This window comes from Solea solea, chromosome 14 (genome assembly GCF_958295425.1).
Source record: "Solea solea chromosome 14, fSolSol10.1, whole genome shotgun sequence".
In the NCBI taxonomy this organism is placed as follows: Eukaryota; Metazoa; Chordata; class Actinopteri; order Pleuronectiformes; family Soleidae; genus Solea; species Solea solea.
This window is the reverse complement of record NC_081147.1, coordinates 21,143,907-21,158,221: the sequence shown is the minus strand read 5'-3', so window position 1 is coordinate 21,158,221 and position 14,315 is coordinate 21,143,907. Positions and strand designations below refer to the sequence as shown.

General features: G+C 42.6%; 1 protein-coding gene across 4 annotated transcripts in view; it reads left to right on the top strand.

Annotated features, from left to right (window-relative positions):
- diaph2 (diaphanous-related formin 2) overlaps positions 1-14,089 on the top strand; it is a 338,483-nt gene extending 324,394 nt beyond the window's left edge. For all 4 annotated transcript variants that reach the window (XM_058649427.1, XM_058649426.1, XM_058649428.1 and 1 more), the window contains one exon: positions 10,824-14,089. In XM_058649427.1, the coding sequence (XP_058505410.1) occupies positions 10,824-10,885 (62 nt within the window). In that variant the 3' untranslated portion in view covers positions 10,886-14,089. The remainder of the gene's footprint in view (positions 1-10,823) is intronic.
- Positions 14,090-14,315: the final 226 nt, after the last annotated feature.

The window sequence follows — 14,315 nt, the reverse complement described above, 5'->3', positions numbered from 1 at the left end:
TGACATGACTAACAAAAACCATATGATTTACAGTATTTTTAACTCAAACTGCTATAAACTCTTGGTAAAAAAAACACTTACTGTGACATAAATTGTTGTGGAGAAAAATAATTGGCAACGCAGACAGTTTGCATGTTGCGTAATGTTGCATGTGGAGCAACAGTCAAACAGGCTCCTTTTTATCCACCAACAAGCATGCTTGCACTTACAACATGCACATGTGAGTCCATTACGTCACTTGATCCGTGCGTGTTAGTGTGTGATATTCGGAGTTCTTTCCCACAAATGATTTCCTGTTATTGCTATAAAACAGCTCACAGTCCCCAATGCTTTAAGGTCACCACGTTCTTGGCTCGTGTTCATGGTCAAAACTTTGTCTCCAACAACAACAACAACAAATATCATCATTTAACTCTCATCACTCCGGAGAATAGAAAATATTCTTCCTGGGTCTAGCGAGTTCAACACATTGATTTGTTCGCCTTTGACCTTTCCCTATATAATTTCACCTCCACAAAATCTAACAATATTCCTAGAGAGGGTGCTTTAGGTATATGCTTCCTTAACATGGCACAAACAAATGTTTGTTCTGGAGGTTTTTTTGTTTTGTTTTGTTTTGTTTTTGGTATTTTTTAAAAAAAAAACCTGACTTTGTCAAGTATTAATACTTTCAGCATGGGTGCTGAGATTGTACTTGTCAGGTAAAATCTCCACAACCGTGTGTATGTGTGTGTGTGTGTGTGTGTGTGTGCATATGCTGCCAGATTTATTTGTGTTTCTTAGAATACACTATCTGAACATTATGCACCTGTATGCGTGTGTTTTTGTGTGTCATCTTGGGAGCCCACTGTGAAGGTGTCATTGTGCAGCCCAGGCCCTGTAAGCTGTCAGACCGTGAGAGATGCTGCACCTCTAAAGGGCATGCTTTCTGGGTCTTTCCTGTCTATTATAAGCCCTGAAACACTCATCAAGGCTGTTACAGTGCACCCCCATGTCCCTCAAGCAGCCACAGAGAGAAGCCACCTTTCTAACTAGGAGACCCTTTGCTTCTAAACTTCACATACCCTTGTCTTCCATTTTGACATGATAAACGCATGCAGCGGTAATGAGGCATCGAGTTGTCACGGCATCCATTTTGTTTTTGCTCAAATCTTAGTAGAGCCGCAGGATCCTGCTCTCTCTCCATTTTGAGACACCCGGGTTCCTCCGAGCGCCGCGTCTTTACCCAGTGCCATGGGTTACCACCACACGGCTCCCCACCCCTGTGATTCACGCTCACTAATCCAGCCCACACCTGAGGTGGGAATCGTGAGAGTGGGTAGGTTTTTTTTTAAAGCAAAATGATACGTCGGAACACAGAGCCTTTTGATAACACTCCGAAGTGATGACACCGCCGAAGGTGGTGCTGGCACCGTGCAGCTGAGATAGACTGCACAGAGATGAGCCAGAGATTGAGATGTGTCGCTATCGCACCATCTGTAACAGTCACGCCTGGCGACGTCGGAAACAGATCGCCTTGATTCCAGCCACATCAAATCTCCAGTTTGCCAAGCAAATAGAATAAAACAATCTATCGATCCCGCCCCACCTCCCCGCGTATCAGCGCAATCCATCTGTGTTTATCAGGCTATCTGGCTTCCTATCTTTTGTTGTCTGCAGGCGAGCATTCTTCTTCTTTTCTTCCTTTTTTTTTTATTTTCTTCCTTCCTCCTCCCACATTTGTTTGGTGATCCATCAGCCTATTTACCTTATCATGCTGCCAAACCATCCATTTACGGTCCCATCTGTCTGTCAAACTATATCTTAGCTTCCATTTGTCTAACTATCTCTCTGTCTACTCCTTCACCTGTCAATCATGCGGCTTGCCTTGGCTGCTGCAGTTTCCAGCCTCTCCGGCTGACGCTGTCTCTGAACTCATCAGCTCACACGAGTGCGGGGAAAAAGTCATTTGATTTCTATTACTTAATAATTTTAACTACACACACTGTGTCATTTGCAGTGTTGATGAATATAATGTATGTTAAAAGGTTAGACTCCGTTAGGTTATGGTCACATGACTGACCCATTTCGAAACCTGACATTTTGCTGTACTTTAAGATGCAAATTGTGAAAGTTTAGGCCGTTTTTTTAACCGAGTTTGGACAACTTGTTCAGTGCAGAATGTCGTCTGTGATCTAGATAGCTCCCTCCGCCGGATCCAAATTGAAGCAGGTCACTGCTTTGGCTTGGTCCAGTTCAGATCAAGCCTCAATGGAGCAAGCCAGACACTGATGTCCATGTAGTCAGGGGGTCTGGCCTCCCATAGAGGTCCAATCAGTCTTATAGGATCAGCAAATGCCCCCCCTAGGCACCAGAGAGCCCTGGCCTGATGGATTACTCTCTCTCCTGGCTCGGGCCTGTGAAACACAGGCTTCTGAAACAGGCCCCATCTGTGCTCCCCATGGCTCCTGTGCATGCCTTGTGGTCATAGTCTTGTGCTGCTGGTGGAGCCCCAAATCAGAAACATTTGTGTACTGTGTGTGTATTACAGTGCCACTGTGAATAATCCTCCAAATCTTCTCAATGAATTATATAATCATCAACTTCCAACAGTGTTTTGATTTATATTATCAAAATATGGTCTTTGCTGGTGTGGACGCGATGTTGAGATACTGTTTTCTGACATTTCGTTGACCATAAAAAGTTCTGCATTATATGACTGATTATAAAATAATAACCTTTACAGTAATGGGAGAGTCACATTAGATAACTCCTTCTGTTCGTTCTAATGCACTAAATGTGCAGTCCATTGTAAATCTAGACTGAACTACAGAGTGCACGCTTCAGTATTGAGCCGAGGTGAGGATACACTGTCAAACGGTAAAGATGGCCAATGCTTCGTGTTTTTGAGGAATTTTTCTCTTGAGGATCTTTGTTGTCTTTCATGGTTAAGGTGAAGCCTACCTCTTGAAACTTGACTGCTGAGAGGACAATCATGAATGGGAGTTTTGCCTGAGGTGCTGATCGATAGCAAAAAGTGTTTTCATATAACTGTTCATTTGAGCTGTCTGTGCCGAGGCTGCATCCCAGAATGCCAGGATGCATTGTTCCGTGACTGAGGATTCAAGTCCAGCGGAGATATTTTAAGGAGATTTCTGAACCTGAGGGGCCCGGTGAGGAATCTGTGCTGCCCGTAGTCTGTCAGGCTTGTTGGTTTCAATCATACATCTAACAAATGCTATCTGGGCTTTGAGAATGATGGATTTTTCTTTTACTTCATTTTATTTTGATATTACCACACACACACACGCACACACACACACACGTAAGATTCACAAAGAGTTCATATAGTTCATGCAGGATTTAGAGGCAATAAAACACAAATGTATTCTCTTATCTCTTGTTGTTTTGTGCTTAACAGAGACCTGTCAAAAGCTTCCTCACTGAGGAGATAAACTTTAGTACTTTTCTTCCTTGTGAAATAAGCATTTAAATATGGGCGTGTGCAGTCGTTTCTTACTCTCCTCAATTATATTTTTGTGCCAAGCAGTCTGGAGGCATTACTTTAAGATCAAGACCATTCTTACTGTAAGGCTTTATACACAAATGTGTGATGGGGCTGGTTGCAATGAGGGGAAAGGCGGTAAGCCCGGCCAGTAGCCCTGATGCCATTTTATGAGTGATGGTGCACAGCCCAGTTTTTGTCAAAGGGAGTCTGGAATTAAAATGGAATCCAGGGAGAGAGAGTCGTGAGAGGCTGATGGAGGTGTGTGGGGGGGGGGGGGGGGGGGGGAATAGCTGTATTCACTATCTGGGTCAGTCTCCAGAATTGCCAAATATGCACATCACAGTACCCACAGAGATAGAGAGGTGATAGAGGCATGGAAAGATTAACCACATCCCAGCACTGTCAAAACCAATTGCATGTGTTATGACCACCCTGCTTCGCACAGAACCGCTCCTCGTTACCGCTTATCTCAACAGACTGTCACTTAAACTCACTCTGCCTCCGAAAGTCTGTATACAAACTGTCAAGCAGAAACATGGACTTGTTGTATACATGCATGCCTTATCTGAACGCCGGGAGATTCTGTGTCCATTTCAACTTAGGTCATTATTAGAATATTTACATTGCAGTCTCTGCTTCCTGAGCGTCAGGAAATCAGAAGTGGCTGGTTCCATGTGGTAAATACCGGAGGTGACATCAGTAATAGGGGGTGAATAAAAGACAGAAGTTAGTACGGAGAAGAAAATAGCATAAGGAAACGAGAAGGAAGCAGGATTCTGCTTGCTAAGGTGTGCTAAGTTCAAACATCAAGCACTGGTTTAGGTGCAATCTTTTCCACACGCCTTTGCAGATTTGAATATAGTGCAACAATTAATGTGTTGTGACCGTGATAATGACCTCGTCAGACATGCATTCACAGACAAGTTGGCATGCAAAGTGTTTATGTAAACTGGCATTGATTGAAAGTTAAGTGTTTATTATCCAGAGAGTTTCTGAATGTCATTCAGGGACAAAAAGAAAAAAAAATCAATGTGTGGAAATGTTGGCGAGGCACAATTATATAGTCTCAATATATCTACATAGCAAATGACATCAAACACGATTAAAAGGGAGGGCTAAGTCAATTAATTTGTCCGCGTCAGCTGAAACAATGGACGCCTCTATTTACGTCCTTTTTTTGTGAAGATGAAGTGGGATCTTGGCATGTGTAAATATGCAAAACTGTTATGATATTGTTCTGCGTATTATAGCCGAGATCTTTTTTGTCCTTGTGGAGCGGGCGACGGATTCATCGACATTGCATATTCAGAAACATTCAAAAACGGACACAAATGAAATGGATTTAGTGTAATCAACGGTAAACGGTATCTTTATACAGCAATAAATGTGGAATATGTACATGTAGCTTTGCCGTGCTACATTACGTTTTGTCCGTAGCGAGGAAATGTAACGCGTCGCCGTGGATTCACGTCGCCTCGTGTCTGCCAGTCGAGCTGAAAAAGCGCTCGGTTGCCCTCGCCTCGGTTGTGCTCCGCCGCAGATGTGAGGCGCTCGTGGCTTTGATCACACAGGGAGGCAGAAAGTGTCGCTGCGTGTCTGTCATTCGCGTCCGTGTGAAACGATGTCAGCGATATTTACTCACATCTAACCGAGTAGTTATTTTTGCCTAAACTCGAAACCAAAGCACCTCTTCAGTGTCACTAAAGAGAATCTCTTTTACCCTGAATATATCATATCACCCGACACTGAAATAAGTATGAAACACTGAGGATGAGGAGTTTACAGTCTTGTTTTTCTGTCCGTTTCACACCGCTGGTTTTGCCGGTAATAGAATATTGATTCATTAATTAGTCTATTCTTTGTGTTACATGCGGTGAAATGTTTCAGTAGAATTCTTTTCAGCCTGATTTGCCCCCGAAACTTGAATGAATGAATTTCTTTTATCCTTGATTGGTAATGAGAATGTAACAACCTGTTTAAAACATCTTTACAGTTCTCACATTAATGAGTCGAATAAATTGCATAAAAGATTCAAAACACCAGCAAATTTCTTCCAGCCAGTTTTGCTGAGCCGGATCACTGAAAAAAATCCAGGCTTTGTTGAACTTGAAACCCAGTTCACCCCCCTAATTCAAACTATCAGTGGCTAGAAATCTTCTGTAATGCATTGGTTTTCATTTCAGCAGCTTGTTTTTATGTCAATGGTGACTTGAAACATCAGATAGAAAAGGATCACTGACTCTCTCTCTCTCTCTTTGACCTCACCCCCCCTCCCCCCTCCCCCCTATACCTCACCTTTTCCTCAGTTGTACTATTTCTCCCTTCCCTGCTTCTTGTTTGGGGTGATTACTCTTACCGCTGAATGAGGGCCTGTGCTTGCCACGACTGTAGTTTTGTGATACTAGGACCATAACTTTCAGTGAGAAGAAATAGCTTCTCTCCCTCTGCATCCCATTTATACACCGTATCTTGTTTCTGTGTAGGGAGTTCCATTACTCTGTAGCTTGGAGGCAGGCAGAGGGGAACAGGGGGGGAGGGAGGCGGGGTAGATGAAAAGAGGCGATAGAAGGTTGCGGCTGGTGCCGGGGCTAGTGTTGCACATGCTTCCCTCCCTTTGACAGAGGGGGAGACGCGACGTGTGTTGATGAAGAGTGCGCAGGATTTTAATCACGTTTATTACGCTCGAGCTCATCAAAAATATAAAGTGCCGGGCGACTCGGAGAGATTGAAGTAAGGGAAGGACAGTGACATGTCGGAGGAATAATGTGTTTACTGCAAAAAGAAAGTAATTGTATTGTTTGCAAAGACACTTCCAGTTAGCAGTTTATTAGGTACACCTAGTTAAACTAATGCAATCTCGTACGACATTGCCGCAATAAATCCTCCCCTCGCAAAGCCTATATAATGTTCGGTTTTATTAAAATTGTTTTATAGCGATGTTGATTTATCTTTATTATAATTTTGTAGGATCGGCTCCAGTTCCCCCTGTGACCCTCAAAGGATAAGCGGTAAAGATAATGGACGGATAGATAATTTGTCGTCGCGATTTTGTGCAATGAGATATTTCTGTGTGTTAGTACAAACACGCGCCTACAATTCAGCGCTTCACAATTCAATAACGCCACAAAGTACGTTGTCCAAAATGATCACAATTCAACATTATAACCTTCATGTAGGACAATTGAGTGCAGGACTGTTGTGTCCGTATTCATGGGGTTCAGCCAGGTGTGTCTAATAAACGCAGAGCAGAGTGTATTCAAACAACAGATACAGCTCCATTCCTTTCTTAATGATGCATCCTGTTTGTCTTCTGCAGCTATTTACACACATGATTAGTGAGTGTGTGTGTGAACCTGACCTTGTTATCGTGGCCGTGATGAATGTGAATGCCATGTTTCGATTTTTGGGCCCAGAGTCTGATGCTACCCAGACGCTATTGAGCGAACGCAGCGCAGTCTTTCTCAAAGTCCGCGTGTTTTGTACGAGCCGACGTGAGATCATTCCTCAAAGTATCCTCTGGTTAAAGTGTTTGATAGATGACTGGCAGCTTTTGCTTCTCTTGCACATCGTCGAGTCCTTCATCACAATGTAGTTCTAAGCAATTAGCCGTTGATGACAGTGACATCAAAGTCCTGGTTGGTATTTAATCTGTTTTTTGGGAATCCATCTGGGAAAGTGCGGTTCTATCATCTGTCATAACATGAAACGATGTCTCATTGGAGGCGCTCCTCCAAACAGTCAGGAGAAGGCTCAAGTTGTCGCTGTCGTTGTTGAGGCCTCTGCTTTCGCTTCTTCTCCCGTTATCGTGGTCTTATCAGGGATCATCATGATACCTTATGTTGCAAAAGTGTGTGTGTGTGTGTGTGTAAGCCATTTCTCTGTACACCATTTAACCACAACTTACTTAAAGGTCCCGTGTTTGACCTCTAGGAGGGTTTTGATGGCATATCCTAATCAAAAATGTATTTGTATTGTGTAGAATTGCTTTTGGTTTTTGTAGCCTAAAAAACTAAAAGAAGTCTAAAAATGTGCTACTTGGCGAGTTTCACCGTTCACTTCAGGAGCTCCGTATGGACGAGATTCATTCCCAGCGATACTTTCGCACGACGAGCGGCATCGCTCCGGGTAATCCTGGCCTGGCCTTGATGCGAGCGAGCAAGTTGTCAAATAATGTGGTATAGAGTGCATATAGCAACTGGCAACTGTGTGACGTCATCTGGAGAATCTCAACGCTCTCTCAATCTCAATTCTTTGCCAAAGTTGATCATTTTCAACTCGAGGCGTTGAGAATTACGCCACGCGAGAGTAGAGACAGCCGTAATCGGACTGTATGCCCAGGCCACCGTAGTTCCCTGAAGTGCTTTTAGTGATGTGAGGGGTGAGCAGAGGAGTCACTCATCTTTAGACGTTGAAACGTGGACCTTAAAGCAACAGTGTACTCCCATGTATCTCTCTCTCAGTGTTTGTGTGTCAGTTACCCCCATCTCCATCTGCCCACATTCACTGAAATCCCCGGTGCATTCAGTAACATTGTGAGAAACAGTCCCAGCCAGCGTTTAATTAAGTTTTGATATCCAAACATCTCCCTGCTGTAACATGGATTGCCTGCTCTTCTTTTTATCAATTTCTTCTTCTGTGTTCTTGTGCTCCTCTGTGTCGCTCCTGCTGTTACTCGGAAAGATGTCACCTCTGGGAGAAGCAGGTAACAAAGCCATCAAAACCGACGCGGGTAGAAAGAGTCACCAATCAGACCTCTAAAAAAAAAAACAACGTAGAGTTTATCCTTTGTGTGGATCTCTTCCTTTTCCCCAATCTAACTGTGTTTCCCTCTCTGCTTGTGTGTATTCAATTCAGTAGAGGTTAGTTGTAATGTTTCCCTCCCAGTAGAAATAGCTGCTGTTTGTTCAATTGTTGTGATAGATTGATGTGAGTTGGGAAAAGATGGGCTTTTATCCACCTGAAGATAGGAACAGAAAAGTCTTTATGAGAAGCCAATAGCTTTTCATTCCACTGGTGGATCCTCAGATGGGAGATGCATTTTTCCTACAAGTTTTTCATTTTGCAACGGCTTTGACTAAAGATGTCCCATGTATTCAGACGGTTGGAGAAAGCTTTACTTTCGAGGACACTTTTCATTTGTAATTTGACAAACAGTTGTAGGTAGCATCTATACACGTTGCTCATCGAGTGGTCACACGAATAATCTCACAAACCTGCTGCCTTTTCAAATAACACGCTCTCGTCTTGGTATCGTGCACCTGTTCTTTGAATCAACATGCAGGTTAAATGATGAGTACCCTGAGGGTAAGATGTGGGCTGGAGCCTGAGGTGTTTTGGGGGGGTAATCTGTTTGTAATGTCTTTATAAAGTCTGGTGTAATTTAACTTAAAAATGTTGTTTTACTTGGCTGGAAAATCCGCTATTTAAACCCTAAAACATTTTTTCGTCGCTCTATTTTTTTTTTTATTCTTTCTTTTCACTTGTCTCTCAATTCATTTAGGGTCTCGGTTGTATAGCCAGCACACGTTCCCTCCCTATTTTCAGTGGTAAATGTGACCTGAGGTGACTCTGGATTCTCCGAGCTGTTTTAATGCTCCTCTGAAAAGACGGAGGGTTAAAGGAAAACTGCCTGACCAGAATTGGGGTTACAGCAATTTGGGCTTGCAAATGACTGGCAGGGATGTAGAGTGTTTTATTTTGCCATTGTTGTCCTCTTCGTTTGTTTATTTTGTGTTTGTTTGCGAGAGACTGAACAGCGCGTGGATACAAAAATGAGAGCAGGCACATAATAGCGTCACTGATCATTTAACGTACATTCATACATGATGTATATTGACTTTTGTCAAACAGAATACGAGAAATGTTTTTTAAAAAAAAAAAACATCAGTGCTCCTTCCCTCTGTCGTGCTTTATCTCTCCTCCTGTGCACCATCTGTAAGACGCTTTGTATCCACTCTGGAGGAGGAGAGCTCTCTGTTCTCGACCGTGTGATGGCTGTAGTGCGAGTGTGTGCGTGTGTGCTTTGTCCTATAGTCATCAGAGTCACTCTCAGCTCATTACCTGACATGATGGATGGAGCGAGTGCCATTAAACAACGGCCAGCTCGGGACGCCTGGCACCCTACAGCTGGCACTGACTAATGGATATATTGGTGGCGGCACGCTTGGAAATACCTGGGAGTCCCGTGTGGGTGTGCCTGCGGTCGTCTCCATGGCTGTGCTTTCTGCTTGTGTCCGGGCCCCACCTGCCACCTGGCTCCCCCGCCGGATGCCATGGGCATTTCTGGGCAGCCGCGGACGGCTTGGAACGACAGCGGAAGGCAGTGTTTGTTCGACTCTGTCATAGCACTGGCAACAGTGAAGAACCTAAAGTGTGTTTGGCCCGGCTCTCTGACCACAAACATAGCAGTGAAACATTCACTGTCACTAAGAGCCACAGGGTGTATACGTGCTGCTCTTACTTATAGTTTCAAGCCTCCACACCGAAAAGTGATGTATTGACTATGGTGTTATGTAATATATATATATATATATATATATATATATATATTTATATGTACAGATGGATGCAGGCTCCTTTTCAAATGTGCTTCAAACTTTCCCTCGGACTCATGAACGAACTGTTTTGTGTGACTGTAATGTCACAAAACGTGAAACACAGATTATCTAAGTGGATACAATGATGATGTGTTTATATATATATATATATATATATATATATATATATATATATATATATGTATATGTTGTAACACATGACTCAGGAGCAGGTTGCTTGTGACTTGTTTTTCAGTTCGAGATTGTTAGCGTAACCTCCTTTCATGGCACAAAGACGCCCTTGTTGCCTTGTCCGTGTCCCTATATGTGTACGTACCATGTATGCAGTCATTACTCTTCTGCCTCCTCTTGATTCCCAACCGCTTGTGTCTGTTCCTGGCTGTGTGTGTGTGTGTTTACTTTGTCTCCTGTGCATATGCTGCATCTGATGTGAGAATAGTTGAGGGGCTCTCGAGTAGAAGCCTGGATCGGGAACTGAATGGAGTTACTATGACACCAGACACAAGCACCTCCACTCCAGCAGCTTCTTCTGTTTCTCCCTTCTCCCCTGCTGCTCAGCTCTCAATCAGCCTGGATTTGCTTCATGTTGTTTCTTCCCTGCTTTCAGTCTATTTTCTGTGCCTCCTTTAGTTTTTCTATACAGTCTTTCATTTAGTTGAGCTCCTGTGTGCCAGCATGGATCAATGTAACAACACTTTCTTGTTCTTTCCCAGTCTCTGTTTCTCTGGTTTTGATTTTTTGTGTGTGTGTGTGTGTGTGTTCTGCTTTTTTTTGAACAGACCGCCGCGCAGTCCTGGAAAGGTCTCGCTCACGCCACAACGCAAATTACCAAGCTCGATGATCACCCGCGCCTACCACAGGACGCTAGATAAGTGCCAAAGAGGCCTGCGAGGTGGAGACCCAGAAGACATCTGAGGGAGGAACAGACCACCCCTCACTGTGGCACACACACACACACACACACACACACATTCATACGTACACTTGCAGCACCAAGGGACATAAAAAGCCTAAATGAAGCATAGAACTGAAGGATCTACAGTCTATCACATAGACATTCTGTGAAAAGGCCATAAATCTGATTCCCTCACTGAAAATGTTCATGACCTAAAAGGGTTTGATTCATAAATGAGAACAATGTCACACCGCGAGTGACACACAGGTATTTTTCAAGTCAGCACGTGAAAGAGTCCACAAACCACGCAAGAGGTTCCCACGGGTTTGACAATGCCCGGATATTGCAACATTTTTAATATTAACATATTCCAATCTGTGTATTATCTTCTTTTCTTTTTTTTTTTTGTTTAATATGAAAGCTTTAAAAAGCAATCCACAAACTATCTTTATGAAAACTTTTTTTTTGTGCTCCACGTCGAATTTTCACAGCAGATTTTCAATATTTTCCATCCCCCTTGAGGGTTTTTCAGAACAATACTAAAATAAGCTTCATAGGGGAAAATGAAACCTTTTTTTTTTTTTTTTTTCAATAAGATATAATCTCCACAAAGAAACATGTTTGCGAGACCGCTGTTTCATCTACTGGATTATCAGTGTTTGGTACATTCATCTTAAAATGTGGAATAACTTCCGTGGATCCATAGGCATTCAATTTATTAATTATTTCAAAACCCTTTGGGGGAGGAAAAAGCACTGAAAATCTACCCGGAGACAAACACTAAAGCTTTTCTGTTAACTGGTGGGACATTTCACAGTGGCTCTCACAAACATCTTCCACCTGATGACACAATGTTCGGGCATTTGTGAAACAAATAAGTTGAAATTGGGCTTTAAGGATTTTGTTCCTCTGTCACGATTTCCTCACACGAGCTATTTATTCATATATTCATGCTGAGGGGCGGCCCTGTCCCCTTACTGCCCTTAACTGTAAGCAGATGCTACTAAAAAAAAAGAGCCGGCGAATCCACAAGGAGAGAAATCGACTGAGGAGGGGCGAGGGGGGAGGGGGGGGCGACAGCGGACAAAATGATCCTTGTCTCAACAAGTGAGTCTCCAAACGCCCTCCAATTCTCTCGCACTAATGGCGTAAGTGACCCTTTTACCATAACACACGTTACTTTTAGTGCTACCATAACTCTGCTTCAGGCTTTGTGTGCGCGTGTGTGTGTGTAATCGGAACAGGAGCTTCAGAATAAGAAACAGGATTAAAATCTGCCAGTGCTGCTTGTGATGTGTGTGAGTTTCACGACCCCCGCCACCCCTTTCCTCAGCGCGCATGCTTCTGAAAAAATAAAAATAAAAAAAAAATGCAATTTTGCTCATCTCGACTCAAGGTGCATACACAATGCTCGGAGAAATCTGCATGTTTAAGAGGACAATATTGCTCGGGATAGAAGGTGCGAGCAGTTGCAGAGAATGAGGATTCTGCACAGATACACGGTGACGTACACAGCAGACACAGATGTCCTTCTTCCAGTCACCCTTTGTCCTCTGTGTCAACGCGCCTGTACGCCCTTCGAGTATTCAGTTTTATATCAGTTCTCAGTGGACACCAGTGACTCTGGTGATATTTGGTGTTTTTGCCATGTTATGACTTGGATATTGTGCCACAGTGGCCAGTGGCTTAACAACTGCAGGTGTTTCTTTCAATGTTTAAACAACTTAAGATTTGTTTATTTTATAACCCCCACATGTGCCACTTGTGTTCTTTGTTTTTGTTTTGTTTGTTTTAGGGAAAACACCACGCCATGACAGGAAAATCCATGTTTTATTCTGGATATTAAAGGGAGTACATGGTGCTCTAAAACAACAACAATAATAATAATAATAACAATGATTAAAAAAAAAAAAAAAAATGTTGTACAGACAAAACAAACTTTATTTAATTTTAGGCCTCGTTTCATAATCATCTTAACAGTGTTGTGATTATAAAATGATAAAAAATGTCCTGTGGTTGTTTTTTTCCATCTAAAACACTCAAACATCTTTTGTAAGGTGTAATTTATTTTTTAAAGTTTTAAATATGACGTGTAATTACTACATTTTAGAAGAAATAAGGAATTAGCCATTGTAGAAGTTTGTGCATTTTTGCCACAGCAGCATCAACCATTTATTTTTTTTTATTTGTTTTCTGATTAGTGCAACATGAAAATGGATAATGTTGGTTTTGCCATTCTATAGACAAAATGGCCGGGGACCAGAAGCTGAATATGTATTATTACCTGTTTTCTTATGATAAGCAGCTATAGCTCAGTAAATGTCAACTTAAAGAGAAACTTCTACAATGACGACATTCATCCTCAGCCATGTAAGTGATTGTTATGTTTTTCCCCGTCGTCTTTTTAGGAAAAATCAGAAATGTGTGTTTTTATAGGAAATAGCAGGTGAGTTTAGTGTCGGCCCCCCCCCCTCCGTTTGTGCCTGGGCCGAGCATCCCCTATTTGTGTCGTAGCTTGTGACTAACAACCCGAGGTTAGGACTTGTGTGCTCATGGTGATTGTAATACTGTGGAGGCAGGGTTATGTAATACATTAAAAAAGAAGAAGAAGAAGAAGAAGAATTATCAAAAACTGTAAAGGTGCTATTTTGTTTGTGACTGGCGGCGAGCGCCTCCGAATCCAACTAACACACGCTGAATGTGCACTTTACCTCACGCGATATCCTGCTCAGGCAGAGGAAGAAGAACTGTTTGAGATGTCTGACATTGCCACTAACAGAGTGAACTATTTGCAAAGTATTGCTTCTGGTAAATAGTTCCCAGCTGCCACATATCCAGTTCTTCCCCAGTTTGTTAGTGCTTGTTATTGATTTACGGGAGACAAACTACGGCTGAGTCAACACACGCCGCTCGCTGTTGACCAAACTCTGTCCGACCGTGACGTGGAAGCTGCCGTGTCCCTTGCCTACCTTTCCGTGTTTTCATTGAGTGTGTTTTTCGTGTCTTAAGAAACATTTATATTTGTAACATTTTTAAGTTTATTTGTATCCTTAAGAACATGACAAGGAAATGGCAACGCACACTGTTCTTTCATGGATTATGATACTAAATAATAACCCCCATTTGTGATATAAACTTATTTCTGAAAGATGCCGTGTCTTGCCTTTATTTATTCACATACACACTGTATTTATGTTTCTGAAGTCTTCACTTGTGTTTGAGGTGTAAAATTACATCGCTATTTTACTTTGCGAGACCTGCCCCAGGCAACTTATAGACAGAAATGACACAACTCTAGGTGTTAGCACATGATGAATGAGACAGCTCCGGCCTATAACAGCCACATATTTGGACCTCGGCGTCCCCACTGCTTTAT